General features: G+C 39.3%; 1 protein-coding gene across 5 annotated transcripts in view; it reads right to left on the reverse strand.

Annotated features, from left to right (window-relative positions):
• Positions 1-19093, reverse strand: part of SLC26A8 (solute carrier family 26 member 8) — a 75381-nt gene that overhangs the window by 44328 nt on the left and 11960 nt on the right. For 4 of the 5 annotated variants that reach the window (XM_027126736.1, XM_027126735.1, XM_027126733.1 and 1 more), the window contains exons 4-6: positions 17056-17195; positions 5894-6010; positions 3872-4053 (exon numbers count right to left, since the gene is read on the reverse strand). In XM_027126736.1, the coding sequence (XP_026982537.1) occupies positions 3872-4053; positions 5894-6010; positions 17056-17195 (439 nt within the window). The remainder of the gene's footprint in view (positions 1-3871; positions 4054-5893; positions 6011-17055; positions 17196-19093) is intronic. The other variant, XM_027126734.1, reaches the window with a different exon arrangement.

Consider the following 19093-nt stretch of genomic DNA (forward strand, 5'->3'; position numbering starts at 1 on the left):
GAAATCTCTCTTCTTCATTCTTGAAGGATATTTTCACTGAGGCTATGATTTTGGATTGACAGTTCTTTCAGCAAACAAAAAATATTGTACAATTTCCTTCTGGTCTCCATGGTTTCTAACAAGAAATCTGCTATCATTTAAATTATTTTCCTCCTGTAGTGAAGTGTTTCTCTCACTGCTTTCAAGATTTCTTTTTCATTGTTTTTAGTTTTCAGAAGTTGACTATGGGGACTTCCCTGGTGGTGCAGTGGTTAAGAATCCACTTGCCAATGCAGGGGACATGGGTTCAAGCCCTGGTCAGAGAAGATCCCACATGCCACGGAGGAACTGAGCCCATGCACCACAACTACTGAGCCTGCACTCTAGAGCTCGCAAGCCACAACTATTGAGCCCATGTGGCACAACTGCTGAGCCCACGCATCGCAACTACTGAAGCCCACATGCCTAGAGCTCGTGCTCCGCAACAAGAGAAGCCACCGCAATGAGAAGCCTGTGCACCGCAATGAAGAATGGGCCCCACTTGCCACAACTAGAGAAAGCCTGAGCATGGCAACAAAGACCCAATGCAGCCAAAAATTAAAAAAACAAAACAAAACATGATTTGTCTTGATGTGGATTTCTATGGATTTATCTTCTTTGGGTTTTTCCAAGCTTCTTAAATCCGTAGGATTATATTTTTTGCCAAATTTGGGGAGTTTTCAGCTATTATTTCTTCAAATAACTCAGCCCCATCTTTTTTCTCCTCCCTTTCTGGGATGCTTATGACACAAATTTTAGAGCTTTTTTTATAGTCCCATTTGTCCCTGAGGCTCTGTTAATTTTTTTTTCCGTCTATTTTCTCTCTGTTGTTCGGACTGGGTAATTTCTATTGTTCTGTCTTCAAGTTCATTGATTTTTTCCTCTGTCTCCTCCATTTTGCTGTTGAGCCCATCCTTTGAATTTTTAATTTTGGTTACTGTATTTTTCAGCTCCAAAATTTTCATTTGGTTCTTCTTTACATCTTCTATTTACTTTTAAAGACTTTCTATTTTTTCACTTGTTTCAAGCATGTTCATAATTGGTTGCTGAAGCGTTTTTAGGATGGCTGCTTTATAATTTATCCCAGATAATTCTGATATCTCTATCATCTCAGTGCTGGCATCTTTTTCTTGTCTTTCTTCATTTAAGTTGAAATGTTCTCAGTTCTTGATATGACAAGTTATTTTCAGTTTAATTGTTGACATTTTGTGTACTATGCTATAAGACTCTGGATCTTATTTAAACCTTCTGTTTTAGCCAGCTTATTTTGATAAAGTGCTGGCAGGGGACCGGGAAGGTGCCACTTTGTTACTGCCTGGTAAGGCAGAAGTCCAGGTTCTCCTCTCAAAATCCTCTCAAAATCCACTGACACTTGAGGCAATAGGGACTCTTCATTTTTGCTGGGAAGGGATGGAAGTTCTGGCTCCCCACTAGGCCTCCCATCCTGGCTGGGAGAGACAGAAATGCCTTTATTTCTCCCTACACCGCCTCCATTGACACTGCTGAAGAGGGGGTTGTCATCATTAATGCTGTGTTGGGTGAAAGACCTGACCCTTCACTAGGTTTTCTCTGACACACCCCAGCAAGGTTTAGGAAGGGTGTCTCATTACTGCCCCGTGGAGATGAAAGTCTTAACTCCCTTGACTCCCAGGCCTTCTCTGACAATACCCCAGGTGGCTACCTCATTACAGCTGGGTGAGTGTGGAAGTCTGGGCTCCCTGCTTGGCCTTTGCTGGCATGAGTGGGGATGACACCACAGGTTGGTTTTTTTTGGTTTTATTTTGGGGGTTTTTTGGTGTTTGTCTGGAGTAGAGCAGTTATTGGGTAAAAGTTTTCAGTCTTGCTAGTCTTTCCTGGTCCTGTGGCTATAAAGAGCAGACTTTTGTTGGGGCTTTTTTTTGGTCTGCCCGTGTTGGCATTTTGGGTTTCTGGCTTCTTCAGCACCAAGTCTGAGATACATGAGGCAAAGAAGAAAACCCAAGGAATTCACCACTATGTTGTTCCTTGGGTCTGAGCCAGTTTGTCTTCTTCTCTTCACCTTCCAGAGTCATTTTATGTTTGTTTTGTATATAATTTTCCAAGGTTTTTAGTTTTCTTAGCAGGAGGAATAGGCAAAAGTACATATATTCCATCTTCCTGTAAATGGAATATCTCCTCCTTTATTACATGAAAAAAAAAATGACACTCAAACAAGGGGAAAGAACTTGCCAAGGCCACTTAGATAATTAATAGGTTGCTGACTTACTGCCTGTTATTTTGTCTTCACCTACAAGATTGAATATTTTAAACACAGGTATTATATCTTTTTATTTTTATATTTTTAATAAATTTATTTATTTAATTTATTTATTTTTGGCTGCACTGGGTTTTCGTTGCTGCTTGCGGGCTTTCTCTAGTTGCAGCCAGTGGGGGCTACTCTTCGTTGTGGTGCACGGGCTTCTCATTGCAGTGGCTTCTCTTGTTGCAGAGCACGGGCTCTGGGCACGTGGGCTTCCGTAGTTGTGGCACATGGGCTCAGTAGTTGTGGCTCACAGGCTCCAGAGCACAGGCTTAGCAGCTGTGGCACACGAGCCTAGCTGCTCCGCGGCATGTGGGATCTTCCCGGACCAGGGCTCGAACCCACGTCCTCTGCATTGGCCGGCGGCCTCTCAATCACTGCGCCATCAGGGAAGCCTGGTATTATATCTTTTTTAAAAAAATTTTTGGTCTCTATTAAAGTACAAATTTCATTTCTCTATACTTGGTAATTGTAATTTATTAATGCTTACTATGTGACAGGCTCTGGGCTGAATGCTTTACATGCATTTTCTCACTTAATCCTCACAAGAACTCTGCAATACAAATATTATTTTTCCCATTTTAAACATGAAGAAACTGAGGCCCACGAAGGTAAGATAACTTAAGTAAGTCACATAGCTGGTAAGTGTCAGGGCTGGGGTCAGCCTACCATAATAGCCTGCCTTTGTAGGCTTCCAATAAGTCCTTGCCTAATAAAAGATGGCCCCAGGGGAAATCAGTGAAAATTAGCTATAGAGCAGGTTAGCTGAGAAGAGAGAGAAATAAAACTGAAATATGTGCCTTTAGTTCAGTGGGTGACACTTCAGATGGTAGACTCACAGAAGAAATTAAAAATAAGCCCAAAATAAGGTTTGATATTTTAATAAGTCATTGATATTGCCCATTAGCTGAGTCCCGTCATTGCAGAAAAAGGATTTCAGGTCTGACTCTAATGGTCACTAACCAAAAATATAGTATGTGATCCCATGAATGCTATTCTTGTTGAAAGAATAGAAAGAAATTTTTTAAAACGTGAAATCATGGGCTTCCCTGGTGGCGCAGCGGTTGAGAGTCCGCCTGCCGATGCAGGGGACACGGGTTCGTGCCCCGGTCCAGGAAGATCCCACATGCCACGGAGCGGCTAGGCCCGTGAGCCATGGCCACTGAGCCTGCACGTCCGGAGCCTGTGCTCCGCAATGGGAGAGGCCACAACAGTGAGAGGCCCGCGTACCGCAAAAAAAAAAAAAAAATAAATAATAATAATAATAAAACGTGAAATCATGAGTAGAACTCTAGGCCACAGTCCCTGGGACACTTCTTTAGTCTTAGAGTATCAGGGACTGATGAGAATATTGAGTATGTCATCCTAAACCAATGTGGTAGACTTCAGAGGAGGGAGAAGTTTTGTTACTGAGGAGATAGCCTATCCACAAGACCCATAAGTTTTTGAAAACTTAAATCACTTAAGTTCCAGATATATCACAATGGGTAACAGGAGCAATTAAAGGAAGGGGTCCACGTGCAGACCCTTTATTTATTTATTGCTTTTTTAGGGGTTCAGAGACTCAGGTCCTACCTGAATAATCCCAGTCAGCAACGTTGTGGATGCCATCACACTCAAGGATTTGTTATAGTTCTCAAAGAAGGAGAGGTTAGAAAAGTCATCCTTGATGAAAGTTCCCAGTATTACGTGGCCACCGTTGAATGGGTACGTCCTCAGGACATTGATCGTCAGAGCACTCACAAGGAAGAATGTACCTATGAAAGAAAATGTTCAGGCAGAAGGTGAGGTTTTAAGTCCAGGTAAACTGACAGATATTGACAAAAGCAAGGCATGGTCTGATGTTTTGTTCTTGATCTGACAAACTTTTCTTATTTGAAAGTGGCCACCAAGAAATAAGAAAGAGCAGGGAAAAGAACTCTGGCTCCACGTACTGTAACGAACTCACAAGTTTTAGATCTTGGTGGTCTAGGTATTAACCTCTTTGCATCATGGGCATATGGAGTAGGATTAAAGAGAAATTGACTAGAAATGTATATCAGGCTCAGCCACTGTGCCTGTTCTTAGAAACGGTAAAACATGAGATGGTGGTGAAAGGATCAGAAAACAAAGCTAATCAATAATAATAAGAAGAAAAATAATACCTAACACTTATGAAGGATTTAATAGGTGCAAAATGACATGGAGCTAAACCTATTTCAAATATAATTTCATTTACTTCTACTATCAGCATAAGGGAGGCAAAGGCAAATCTTACCTTTAAAATACCTAACAGAAACAACTCTAGTAGCCCTTGTTATCAGTATTTGGAAATGATTGTAATGTGCTCTGGGAACTTGGAAAAATGGGAATAAAATAGTTCTCTTAGTGTTCAAATGTAAAATCAACACATGATAGATTTTAGGAAAGATATGGAATATTGTCCTTAAAAAAGGCAAAGGAGCACTCAACAGAATGGGATGGGAACTGGACTGAATATACAAACAGACCTGGAGAAAAACTGTGACAGTCAGAATGGTCAGTGTTGGTTGCTTGGTCAGTTACACAGTGTGGAAGCTCAGAAAAAGGCACTTTACTGAGTGAATGTTGGCGATGCCCTTCTGAGACTCTCAGGGCATTTTGTGATTTGATTTCTGTATGGGTTCACCTAGGGGAAGTAATTGTGCTAATTATATGAACTTCAGCTAGTCTGGTCTCTGTAACAGTCATTTCCAATTATAAATTAGTAGATGGACTTTTGACTCAGGGAAGAAAAGTGCTTATCCTGTGGGTTTGAGTGCTTTGATTACTATGACAGCATTTTCTCAATGTAAATTAATAATCTGACATGATTATTGTTATTTTTTTATATAAATTTATTTTATTTATTTATTTATTTTTGGCCACATTGGGGCTTCGTTGCTGCACGCAGGCTGTCTCTAGTTGCAGTGAGCAACGGCTACTCTTTGCTGCGGTGCACAGGCTTCTCATTGCGGTGGTTTCTCGTGTTGCGGAGCACAGGCTCTAGGCGCGTGGGCTTCAGTAGTTGTGGCACACAGGCTCAGTAGTTGTGGCTCGCGGGCTGTAGAGTGCAGGCTCGGTAGTTGTGGCACAGGGGCTTTGTTGCTCTGCGGCATGTGGGGGTCTTCCCAGACCAGGGCTCGAACCCGTGTCTCCGGCAGCAGGCGGATTCCTAACCACTGTGCCACCAAGGAAGCCCTGACATGATTATTATAAATCAGGTCCACAGATTTTGGTTATTAGGGGTACAGCTGAAAAGTGGATCCACTCTAGGAGTTTGGGCAAAATCATTTCTGGATCTTCCAGGTTGAGGATAGTCAGATTCCAACATGTGGTAATTTCACCAAGAAAAGTACCTCTTGTCCTATAATTCCTTTAATAGCTTGCTGGCCTGTTTGTCTGGTGGTGACATTAATAATATCACAAAAGAAGTGTTCAATTTCTAAAATCTGAACACTAATGCTATGGATAGAATATCCATCTTCTGCCTCCTTTCTTTCTACCTTAAACATAGCTTTAGCTTGGGTTCCTTAGCAATAAGCAAATGACTGAGATGGAGACTTCATCCACCTCCTGTGGTTCCGGCACTGAACTCACCAATGGACATTTGATGACATGATCCCAAAATTCCATAAATTATTGAAGCACAGAAAGCTGCATAAGAGATATTGAGAGGAGGAACCAGTTGCCTTGCCAGCAAACCAAACGTCAGGCCTGAAAAGCAAGATACTTTAAGTAAGCAAAGGTAGCCTGGCTTTTAAAAGTCACCTGAAATAAAAGCTGTAAAGAATATTTAAAATAAAAATGACCCATGTATACAGCTGACTATGGTAACAGAATCCCTTGGCATACAGCCCTTAATTAGTATTTTTTATTATCTCCTTTGATTTCTAACTTCTCTTCCTTTTTTTTTTTTTTGCTGTATATGGGCGTCTCACTGCTGTGGCCTCTCCCGTTGCAGAGCCCAGGCTCCGGACGCGCAGGCTCAGAGGCCATGGCTCAGGGGCCCAGCTGCTCCGCGGCATGTGGGATCTTCCTGGACCGGGGCACAAACCCGCGTCCCCTGCATCGGCAGGCGGACTCTCAACCACTGCGCCACCAGGGAAGCCCTTCTCTTCCTATTTTATCACAAGCTCTTACACATCAATTCTAAATCATAGGCTTAAACACCTTTCACTGTGAGGCCTTCATGCAAATCATGGAAAGCAAACATCACAGCAATAAGACCTTTAATTCCAACAGCTCAGAAGAGCCCCATTCTTACCCCCAGTCTAGTACAAGAAGGCCCTAGGAATCCTCCAGGGCTGGAGAAAAAGCTGGAGAACAGGTAAGGATTGTCACACTTAACTGACGTGACTCCAAGTTGGTATGTGTTGTCTCTCTTGCATATGCCAACCACTCCAGTCTCTTCCTTCAGCTCCTTCTTCAATACTTACTTTCTTTTCTAAGAAGCACCATGAGAATTTGGAAATTTTGAGGCAAATGGATTAACATTCATGGTGTCATCCTTTGACGTCTCAAGTCCACAGCTCCTGCCCTGAGGGACTCTCTTCAATTTACATCATACCAGTGTGCTCATCAGAAATCAGTTATGAATCCGGTGAGCCAATTTATTGCCTTAAACGAGCAAGGCTTTTTTTAATGGAAAAGTTTAAACTTATTGAAAAATAGAGTATAATGAACCCCCAAGTACTGATCACCCACTTCAACAATGGTCAACTCATGGCCAATCTTGTTTCATCAATGCCCCCATTCCTCTCCCATCCCATATTATTTTGAGGCAAATCCAAAACACTAAATCATTTCACCTGTAGATATTTTCAGTATATATCTTTTTTAAAAACACCCTCTTTTGAGTACAATACCATCATCACACCTAAGAAATTATTAATGGTTCTTTAACATCATCAAATATCCAGTCAATGTTCAAATTTCCCTGATTTCTCATACATGGTTGTACTGGTAGACCACCTCTAAGATGATCTACAATGGCTAATTGGTATTCATGCCCTTTTTTGAGCTCCACCCCTAAAGCATGAAATAACTTACTTCTAATAAATAGGCTACAACAAAAATGATGTCACTCTTGAGATTAGGTTGCAAGACTGTGGCTCCTGTCTTGGTTGCTCTCTGGCTCTCTCTTTCATTCAGGTCATCAGCTGCCAGAGTTGACTTCATGGGTGTGTGACCTATGCAATCACACAGTGCCCTGGGCTTAGAAAGGCTCCACACTTGGCTTAATGCTCTACTCTGACCATCTTGAAATTCTGGATAATTTCTGAACTAGGGACTCCACATTTTCACCTTGCACTGGGCCCCATACACGGTCCTACCAGCAGCCGTGTTGTGAGGACACTCAAGCAGCCCATGTAGAGGCCCACATGGCGAGAAACCCAGGCCTGCCAGCAAACACGGGTGAGCCTGGAAGCTGATCCTCCAGCCTCAGTAGAGCCTTGAGATAACTGACAACTTGACTGCCACCTCCTGAGAGACCTTGAACCAGAGGTATGGTGGGTTTGGGGGTGATCTTTTAAAAAAGTTATTTGCTATTATATGTTGTGTTTTGTTTTGTTGATGTTGTTGTTGTTGTGCTTTCTTTCACAATTTTTGTGTTTATATCAAATTAGGTCCTCACATTAGTAGATATGTCTCTTGAGTCTTTTGTAATTTATAGGTTCCCCTTCCACATATTTTCCCTAAGCAAGCCTCAGTTGACTGCAAGTAACAGAAAACCTGCTCAAATCAGCTTGAGCAAAAGAGAAGAATTTTTTTTGACTGCACCGCCCAGCTTGCGGGATCTTAGTTCCTCAACCCAGGCTTGACCCTGGACCCTGGCAGTGAAAGCACTGAGTCCTAACCACTGGACCACCAAGGAATTCCCAAAATAGGAAATTTATTAAAAGAGGACAAAGGTCAGTTGGGCCTCATCAGAGACTGGAAACAGAACTAAAAAGCCATCAGGGTCCAGGCAGCTATCTCCCCATTCTCTTTGTCTCCAGGCTTACATAGTCTCCTGTCTTTGTTTCCAGTTTGGGGGCCATTATGAACAATGTTGCTATGAATATTCTTGTACATGATTCCAGGTGCACAGATGTATAAATTCCTCAAGATGATATACCCTGAAGCATAACTGCTGGGGCATTTACCAGAATATGCCAAACTGTTTTCCAAATGGTTGTACGATTTACATTCCCACCAACACCGTACGACAACTCCCATTATCTACATCTGTATTAGCACATGATACTGTCAGAATTTTTATTTTAGTGTGTATGAGTTAGTTAATTTCCACTTCTACTTCATTGATTACCAATAATGTTGATCAGTTTTACTTAGCAGTGCCTTACACATATGTAGGAATATATATATTATAGTCCTTTGTTGGGTATTCCATGGTTTGCTTTTCAACCTTCATCATGTCTTTGAATAAACAGAAGTTCTTAATTTTTATTTAATTCAACTTAACAGTCATTTCCTTTTAGGCTAGTGCTTTTTGTGTCTTGTTTAAGAAACATTTTCTACCTCACGACCATGAAGATATTCTCCTATATTATTCCAAAAACATCTTTATAGTTTTATCTTTCATATTTGGGTCTTTAATCTAAAAGGAATAGATTTTTGTGTATGCTGTGAGGTAGAGGTCTACAAATTGATTTTTTTATATAAGTATTCAATTGTTTCACATCATTTTTTAAAAGTCTGTTTCTATAGTGACACATCTGATACAAACCATGCAACATATAAATGTGTGACCCTTTTCTGTTCCACTGGCCTAATTGTCTAAGTCTGTAATACCACACTGTTTTGTTTGTTTTGTTTTTATATAAATTTATTTATTTATTTATTTTTGTCTGTGTTGGGTCTTCATTGCAGCATGCAGTCTTTCTCTAGTTGTGGCGAGCAGGGGCTACTCTGTTGCGCTGCGTGGACTTCTCATTGCAGTGGCTTCTCTTGTTGCAGAGCACAGGCTCTAGGCACGCAGGCTTCAGTAGTCGTGGCACGCGGGCTCAGTAGTTGTGACTCACGGGCTCTAGAGTGCAGGCTCAGTAGTTGTGGCGCACGGGCTTAGCTTCTCCGTGGCATGTGGGATCTTCCCGGACCAGGGCTCGAACCCGTGTCCCCTACATTGGCAGGCAGATTCTTAACCACTGCACCACCAGGGAAGTCCACCACACTGTTTAATTACTTTTTTTAATAATTAGTCTAGTAATAGTTTTGTAATAAATTTAGCAATCCCCATTTTTATTGTGAAATATATAAATAGAAAGTTCATTAAAATAGATGTTGAGCTTAATAAATATTTATAAAACAAACACCCATGTTATCCCCACCCAGATCTTTAATCACAACTCCATCCCTCCCCACAGAGGTATTCATTATTTTGACTTTTGTGATAATAATTTCTTTGCTTTTCTTTATAGTTTTACCACTGGTATACATATCCCTAAACAGTGTAGTTTGGTTTGTCCACTTTTGAACTTTATATTAATGGAATTACACAGTATACAATTTTTATTTCTGCTTATTTTTCTTATTATTATGTATATAAGCATCTTCCATGTTGCTGTGAGTTGCTTGAGAGTGCTCATTTTCCTTCTGTGTATTCCAATATATGTATATATGAATGTTTATTTATTCTTGCTACTTTTGATGGACATTATCTTAAACATTATAACTTTACATTCAGTCTTGATAGCTGGAGAAGCAAATCCTCCCATGTTGCTCTTCAAAATAATTTGCCTATTCTGGGAAAATGCTATCTTTCAATTAATTTAGGTCCTTATTAATATTTCTCAATAAAGTTGCATATTTTCTCTATAGAGGTCTTGCACATCATTTCTTAGTTTCATTACAACTTACTTCATATTTACTATGCTTTGGTAAATGGTATTTAAAATTTTTTTTTCACTTTCTGTTTCCTGCAGGTATAAAGGAATGTGTAATTGATTTTTATTTACTCATCTTATATCCAGCAACTTTGATAAAATCTTATTAATTCTATTAATTTATCTGTAGATTCTTTTGAATTTTCTACATTAAAAAATACATCTCTATGGGCTTCCGTGGTGGCGCAGTGGTTGAGAGTCCGCCTGCCGATGCAGGGGACACGGGTTCGTGCCCCGGTCCGGGAGGATCCCACATGCCGTGGTGCGGCTGGGCCCGTGCGCCATGGCCGCTGAGCCTGCACGTCCGGAGCCTGTGCTCCGCAACAGGAGAGGCCACAGCAGTGAGAGGTCCGCATACCGCAAAAAAAAAAAAAAAATCTATGAATGATGTATTATTTCTTGCTTTGCAATTCTTTACCCTTATATTTTTTTCCTTGCTTTAATACACTGCCTGTGAATTCCAGTATAATATCGAATAGCCCTATTTACTCTTTTTTTTATTGGCTGCATTGGGTCTTTGTTGCTTCACGCAGGCTTTCCCTAGTTGTGGTGAGCAGGGACTGCTCTTCGTTGTGGTGCATGGGCTTCTCATTGCGGTGGCTTCTCTTGTTGCAGAGCACAGGCTCTAGGCGCACGGGCTTCAGTAGTTGTGGCATGCGGGCTCAGTAGTTGTGGCTCGCGGGCTCTGGAGCGCATGCTCAGTAGTTGTGGCACACGTGCTTAGTTGCTCCACATCATGTGGGACCTTCTTGGACCAGGGCTCAAACCCGTGTCCCCTGCATTGGCAGGCAGATTCGTAACCACTGCACCACGAGAGAAGTCCCTGAATAGCCCTATTTACTCTTGATAAGCAACATGTAGCGTGAGGAGAAAGTCCTTTGAAATGTAGGGTTTCAAATAATTCACCAATGCAGGGAAGGTAAGAGAATTACTTGGTAACGGCCTGAGAACTAAGTGGTCTAAGTCTCAGTTAAGCTTAGGCCATGGAGAAACAGAGAGAAACCAAGTCTCCAGACTTTCCAAAACCTTAAAAAATTTTTTAATTTTGAACTAATTTTAGACTTATAGAAAAGCTACAAAAATAATAGAGCATTTCCATATATACCTTACCTAGATTCCTCTAATGTTAACATTGTCATAATCATAGTATAATTATTGGGATCAGGAAATTAACATTAGAAATTTAACTAAATACTTTACTTGAATTTCAACAGTTTTTCCCCTAATTTCCTTTTTCTGTTCCAGGATTCTATCCACAGTTCCCTACTCCATTTAGTTGTTATTTCTCCTTATTCCTAAAATCTGTTATAGTTCCTCAGTCTTTAATTGTCTTTCTTGACTTTGACACTTTGGAAGAGTATAAATAGATGAGCTATTTTGCCAAATGCCCCTCAGTTTGGGGTTGCTTAGGTTCCTTATGATCATGCTAAGGTTCTACATTTTTGATGTGCATACTGCAGAAATGGTATTGTGTCCTTTTTAGTGCATCATATCACAAGATTCGTGATCTCCGTATGTCTTACTATTGGTGGTGATAGCATTGATCACTTGTTTAAGGTAGTTTCTCCCAGGTTCTCTACTGTAAATTAGTGGAGTAGTTGATAAATATCTTGAGGAAGATACTTTGAAACTATGCAAATCCTGTTACATAGATTGCAAACTTTTACCCACTAATTTTAACCTCTGTTAGTGGATTTTATCTCCAATAAGTATGACTGTAGTTTTTCACTAATGGTGATTTTCTATTTTCTTTCACATTTGTAAATTGGGATTCTACTGTAAGGAAGAGCCAGCATCTTTTTAATAAGGTTTTCATCATGCAGTATTTTTGTTTCATCTGAAGAAAATTATTAAGTCATCAGGTCCTACCTGTTTAAATATAAGTAAAACTTTTGAATTATTTACACTACAAATTATTTCATTATTCACACTACTTAAAATAACACACATTCCCTTAGTCAGTCAGCAGAGTTGCTTGGATTCATTCATTCACACAGTTATGTAATCATTATTCAACAAATATCTTGAGTATCTACTATGTGCCAAATACTGTGCTGGATGCTAGGTATACTTATACATCCTAATGTCATTCTTATTTTGGTACGAAATTATACTGATGACTGGGAAATTTAGCAAAGAAATGTCCTCAAACTTTGACCATAAACGAAGGATGTTTGATAAGTGGTGTCAGTAGAGGACTCACAGGCAAAGCATCAGTGCCAAGAGTTCAGGTCTCTCATTTCAGCACCACACGAATGCTCTAGAGACTTTCTGATACTTACCTGGAAGTGAATATACACATACAAATGGATCATTTTGGTTTGTATCTGCCATATGAAAAATTTAAAAGGTACTCCTTTATTCTGGGAATACAAGGCTAGTTCAATATTTTAAAATCAATTCATGTAATCCAGTCTAAAGGGAAAACTTTGACAAAATACAACATTCACTTATGATAAAAATTCTCAGCAAACTAGAAAAGATACAAACCTTCTCCACCTAATAAAGGGCACCTACAAAAACTCTACAGCTAACATCATACTTAATGTTGAACGATTGAATGATTTTCCCCTGAGATCATGAACAAAGCAAAAATGTCTATTCTCACCACTCTTATTTAACATATACTCGAAGTCTTAGCTAGTACAATAAGGAAGAAAAAGTTATAAAAGCCATTCATATTAGAAGGAAGAAAACATAACTGTCTCTACTCACAGATGATATGACTATCAATGTAGTGAGTCCCAGGGAATCTACAAAAGATTCTTAGAACTAATAAGTGAGTTGCAGGATACAAGGTAAACACACAAAATTCAATTGTATTTCTATATGCAAACAATGCACAACTGGAAACCAAAAATGTTTTTAATTACCATATACAATATCTCTTCCAAAATGAAATACTTAGATATAAATCTAACAAAATATATACAGAATCTGTATGCTGCAAACTACAAATGCCGATGAAAGAAATTAAAGCAACACCTAAATAAATGAAGAGACTTATTGTGACCATGGAGTGGAAACTCAACATAATAAGATATCAATTCTCCTCAAACTAACCTATGAATTTAATCAATGGCTATCAAAATCTCAGAAGGATTTTTTGTAGATATTGACAAGCTGATTCTAAAATTTGTATGAAAGAATAGTTAAAACAATTTCGAAAAAGAACAAAATTGGAGGAATCACACTACCCAATTTTAAGACTCACTAAAAAGATACAATAATTGACACATGATATTGGGAAAGGGGTACACATGTACATCAATGGAAGAGAATAGAGTCCAGAAATAGTCCCACAAAAATATGGCTATTTGATCTCTGACAAAAGTTCAAAAACAATTCATTGGAGAATAGTCTTCTTTAAAAATGCAGCAAAAAAATACACCTTGACCTAAACTTCACAACTTATTTAAAGATTAACTCAAAATGGATCAGTTCTAAAAGTAAAGCATAAAATGTAAGACTTTTGGAAGAAAACATAGGAGAAAATCTTTGTGACCTGATGGTTAAGTGAAGAGTTTTTATGTATGATAAGAAAAGTACAATCCATAAAAGGAAAAAAAAATTGATAGATTGGACTTTATCAAAATTAAAACCTTTTGTTCTGCCAGAGATACTGTCAAGAGAATGAAGAGATAAGCTACAGACTGAGAGAAAATATTTGAAAATCACATATCTGACAAAGGACTTGTACTCAGAATATAAAAATAATTATCAAAAATTAACAATAAGACTGGGCTTCCCTGGTGGCGCAGTGGTTGAGAGTCCGCCTGCCGATGCAGGGGATGCGGGTTCGTGCCCCAGTCCGGGAAGATCCCACATGCTGCAGAGCAGCTGGGCTCGTGAGCCATGGCCGCCGAGCCTGTGCGCCCAAAGCCTGTGCTCCGCAACGGGAGAGACCACGGCAGTGAGAGGCCCACGTACTGCAAAAAAAAAAAAAATTAACAATAAGAAAAAAATTCCAATTAAAAAATAGGCAAAAAACTTGAACAGGCATTTTGCCAAAGGGGATCAAAGGACAGCAAATAAAAACATGAAAAGATGTTCAACTTCATTAACCATTAGGGAAATTCAAATTAAAAACACAATGAGATACCACTACATATCTCTTAGAATGGCTAAAATAACAGATACCAAAAAGTAGACCTCATCAAAGTTAGTAATTTTGCTCTGTAAATACTCTGTTAAGAGAATTAAAAGGAAAGTTACAGACTGGGAGAACATATTTGCCAAACACAAAAGACAAAGGACTAGTACCTAGAATATATAAATAACTCTCAAAACTCAAAAGTAAAAATGCAAACAGTCCAGTTAGGATATGAGCAAAAGACAAGAAGAGCCATTTCATTAAAATGTATAGATGGAGAATTAGCGTATGAAACGATATTAAACATCATTAACCGTTAGGGAAATGCAAACTGAAACCACAATGAGATCTCACTACACACCTATCAGAATGGCTAAAGTAAAAACTAGTGACTACACCAAATGGTAGTGAGAATGCAGAGCAATGGTATCACTCACACATTGACAATAGGAATGTAAAATGATACAACCACTCTAGAAAATAGCTTGGCAGTTTCTTAGAAAATTAAACATGCCAACTACTATACAATCCAACAATTGCACTCCTGGACATTTATCCCAGAGAAATGAAGACTATGTTCACTAACCTACATACAGATGTTCATAATAGTTATATTTGTAATAGCCCAAAACTACAAACAATCCAGATGTCTTTCAAGGGTGAAATTTTAAGCAAACTGTGGTATATCCATACCATGGAATACTACTCAGAAATAAAAAGGAATCAACTATTGATATACACAACAACCTAGATGAATCTCCAGAGAATTATGATGAGTGAAAAAAGCCAATACCAAGTGGTTACACACTGTATGACTCCATTTATGTAATTTCTTAAAATGATAACATTATAGAAATGAAGAAAAGATTAGTGATTGCTAGGGATTAAGGAGGGGATGGGGGCAGAGAGCAAGTGGGGGTGACTATAAAAGGGCAATATGAGGGATCCTTGTGGTGGTATAAATGTTCTGTATCTTGACTGCATTAATGTTAACATCCTGATTGTGAGACTGATCTATAGTTTTGCAAGATTTACCACTGACGAAAGTGGGTAAGGGATACAAGGGACTTCTCTGTGTTTTCTTACAAATTCATGTGAATCTATAGTTAACTCAAAATAGAAAGCTTAATTTAAAAATACTGACAATATCAAGTGCTGACAAGGGTGTGGAGGAACTAGAATTCTCATACATTGCTGGTGGAAATGTAAAATGGTAGGTACAGCCACTCTGGAAAAACAGTGTGGCAGTTTCTTACAAAGTTAAACATACACTTCCCATATAACCAACAATATCACTTATTTACCTTAGAGAAACGAAAAATATTTTCAAACGAAAACCTGTGCATGAATGTTCACAGCAACTCTGTGATGGCCCAAAACTGGAAACAAAATGTTCGTCAATAAGTGAATGATGGACAAAAAACTGTGATATAGCCATATAATGGAATATTGTTCTACAATAAAAAGGAATAAACTATCAATGCACATAACAATTTGCATTAATTTCAAAGGCATAAAGCTGAATTAAAGAAGCCACCCTTCAGAAGTTACATACTGTATGAGTCCATTTACATGACATTTTCGAAAAGACAGAACTGTGGTGATGGAGAAGAGATCTGTGGTTGCCGGGGGTTAGAAGTTAGTGGAGGATGTGACTAAAAAGTGATGGCACAAGAGAGTTTTGGGGCTGACGCAACTGTTATGTAACTTGACTGTGGCGTGGTTATACAACCCTATACCTGTGTTTAAATTAATAGAACTGTATGAAAGAGGTAAATTTTACTGTATGATAATTAATTAATTATTTTAAAGGGATCCCTTTTCTCCAACGAACAGCCCTATGCCAGAGTTGGATTTCAGCTACCACTGGCCCCTTTGGTTGGCTTCATTTGTGCTTTACAATCACAAGTTTCAACACTGCTTGGTTTGCCCCAGAAGAATAGAGAAACAGAGGTGTTTAAAGACTACGTAGGGAATCGTGAACTACTCTGAGTAACGGATTAACACAAAATCCTTTCTCTTTCTCTGATCAAGGTGACCTTGGGTTAACCTTCTAGCTCTGTTTCTTTGGAAACCTGATAATGGTGGAATGTCAGCTGTGTTACCAGCCAACATTAGTTACGGTAAAAGGAGCCTGATTAGTATATTCTACCTGGACCAAGGGGACTATGAATTAAAGATTAATATCTTGTGGGAAGCCTTAGTTTTGAGCTTCTCAGAGCACAATGACTCTTGTAACTGGGCATGTCGCTGTGGGACCCATGGAGGCATCAGTTATGGGAATTACAAGAGATGTTGGTTTCTATTTGGGAAATGGGGCTTCTAAAGCCCGGATAGCTCCCGTTCCTATCTGTGTGATCTTGTTGTGTCATATCTGAACTGCCGTTTGTACGACCAAAGAATAACCCCTGAACTGCTGTGTGTGTAACTTGCTGAAGGGAAGCTAGCATGCTGTGTTTCCTATCCTTCACCTTTTTAAGTAAAACCAATGCTAAGTGAGATCTATTGGAGTGAGCATAAAATGACTGGTTGAGCAAAAAATGACCATGAGCAGGCATTACAAATACTCTAGAAAGTATCAGGGGTCTAAACTAAACTGAGACTTTTGGAACTACCCTAGAAGAGTTAGAAATTTGGCAGGTAAGGAAACAAATGGTAATGATGTGAATGGAATTCACATTTTTTTTCTATTCATCTAGCACAAGTAATTTGTTTACTCTGGGCAAGTGACCAGGTCTGGTGTATTGTCTGTGGGTGAAAAATCTTCGTATCTTTCTTACCTTGGGGAACTTGCAGGAGGCCAACACTTATCCCAGCAAGTAAGTCTCCAAGAAGCCAATCCTTGAATCGATAAAAACACATCCACTTTAGGAAGGGAAAGATTGTAAGCATGCATCTTCGAAACTTGTACCATGAGCAGCTGTGAGAAAGAACAGAGACTTGATTAGGTTCTCCAAAGAAAAAGCCCACGTGGCCAAGAAAAGGCATAGTGAGTACCTTCTTCTTCCCCTACAACAGAGTTTCTTTCAACACTACTGATATTTGGACATATTGGACTGGATAAGTCTTTGTTGTGAGGCTGTCCTGTGCATTGTAGGATGTTTAGCAGCATCTCCGATCTCTACCCATTAGATGCCAGTAGCATCCCCTCCCCTAGTTGTGACAATGAAAAATGTCTCCAGGCACTGCTAAATGTTCCCTAGGGGACAGTATCACCTTCAACTGAGATCCGGTGCCATACGTATGACAAGAACTAGGCCTTGTAAGTCCAGCATACGAATCAGGCCTGTGGTTTTACAGAATGTTTGAAAAGAATTCAACCTACCAAAATTTTCCAGTAGAAAAATGGACTGTTATGGCTTTCTCTTGGTAAGGACAATGTTTTGAGATGTGCTATTGGTGGGTGGCAGAGAATTAACACATTCACATCATTCCTGTATACTAAAATTTTTACCAAGCATTAACTCTACATGGCTTTGACCTGTAACATGCAGAAATTTACAGAAAATATAGAATATGGAGTCTTGTGCTTATGGCATTAGCCATGGAAAGAAAAGGGAATAAAATAAGGCCTTATTATCTTTTAACCCCGTGGATAACGACCAGAAGCAATTTTGTTCCCTAAGGGACATCTGGTAATGTCTGGAGACATTTTTGATTGTCACGACTCGCATCTAGAGGGTAGAGGCCAGGGATGCCACCAAACATCCTACAATGCACAGGACAGCCCTCCACAAGAAATGATTTCACAGTCCGAAACGTCAACAGTACTGAGATTGAGAAAACCTACTTAAACCTTTAGATCACCAAAGCAGCAGAATCATTGTAAACCAATCAATCAATCTGTTAATCAATTAATCCATTAGTAAAGCTAATATGGTTTTAAATTGCTTTTTGCTATTTATATCTCATTATGGGCTGAAAACAAAGAGTATGGAGATTTTTCATGTATGAGCTATCTCTGAATAATTGCGATTTGACTGTAGCAACAAATATAACTTCAGTGTATGCAAGGCTAAAATGTGTGCTCAGAAAAGAAGTAATTTCAATATGCTTGACTCTAACAACTATGAGCATTACAGTCCCTAAGGTAATTAAGGCCAAAGAAGTGTAAATGTCTTTGCCAAGGTCACAGTAACAAGTGTGGGCAGAACTGGGGCTAGAATCCAGATTTCGTGATTTTTAGTTCAGTGTTCTATCCAGTCTATTACCATCACAGTTCCTATCGACAGCTGTTGAATTCTGCTCAGGAGCCAGAAGCAAGACCATAGCTTTAGAAAGAACAACACATTGCTATTTTTATGAGAATCCCTGGGTGTGGAGAGTGTGCTGTCTCCAATTACGGCCCTCTATGGGGGAGAATACAGCATGGCATTGGGACAATTTGTTTCTGCATCTGGTCCAGTGTCCCTTCCTCTCCATGTGCCACCCTGGAATCCAGCGACCCTAGGGAGAGTCATCAAAGCTCTCTGACATGGCAAAAAAATAAAATGGACATGGAATAATGAGGACCTAAGACTGACAGGGATCAAGGAAGGAGTTAGAGGAACAGAAACTGAAGCTGGTGGTGGAAGAGCTATAAGCACTTCGACATGAATCTGGATCCTAGTTAAAGCATCTTAAAAGTGAGGAATGTAAGAATTGATGTGAAAGCACAGGGGAGATTTTTTTAAAGAGAGGGAGTATTGCAGTTGGGTAACTAAAAGGGAGAAAATGAAGGAAGATATGAGGTTTTCTGCAGAAAGGAAGAGATGAAATTAAAAGATTATTATTATTATTTTACTATTTGCTAGGTGCTTTACAAATATTCTTTAAATC

The sequence above is a fragment of the Aethalodelphis obliquidens genome, unplaced genomic scaffold (genome assembly GCF_003676395.1).
Source record: "Aethalodelphis obliquidens isolate GAN/ISIS:26980383/991018 unplaced genomic scaffold, ASM367639v1 scaffold31, whole genome shotgun sequence".
NCBI classification, from domain to species: Eukaryota; Metazoa; Chordata; class Mammalia; order Artiodactyla; family Delphinidae; genus Aethalodelphis; species Aethalodelphis obliquidens.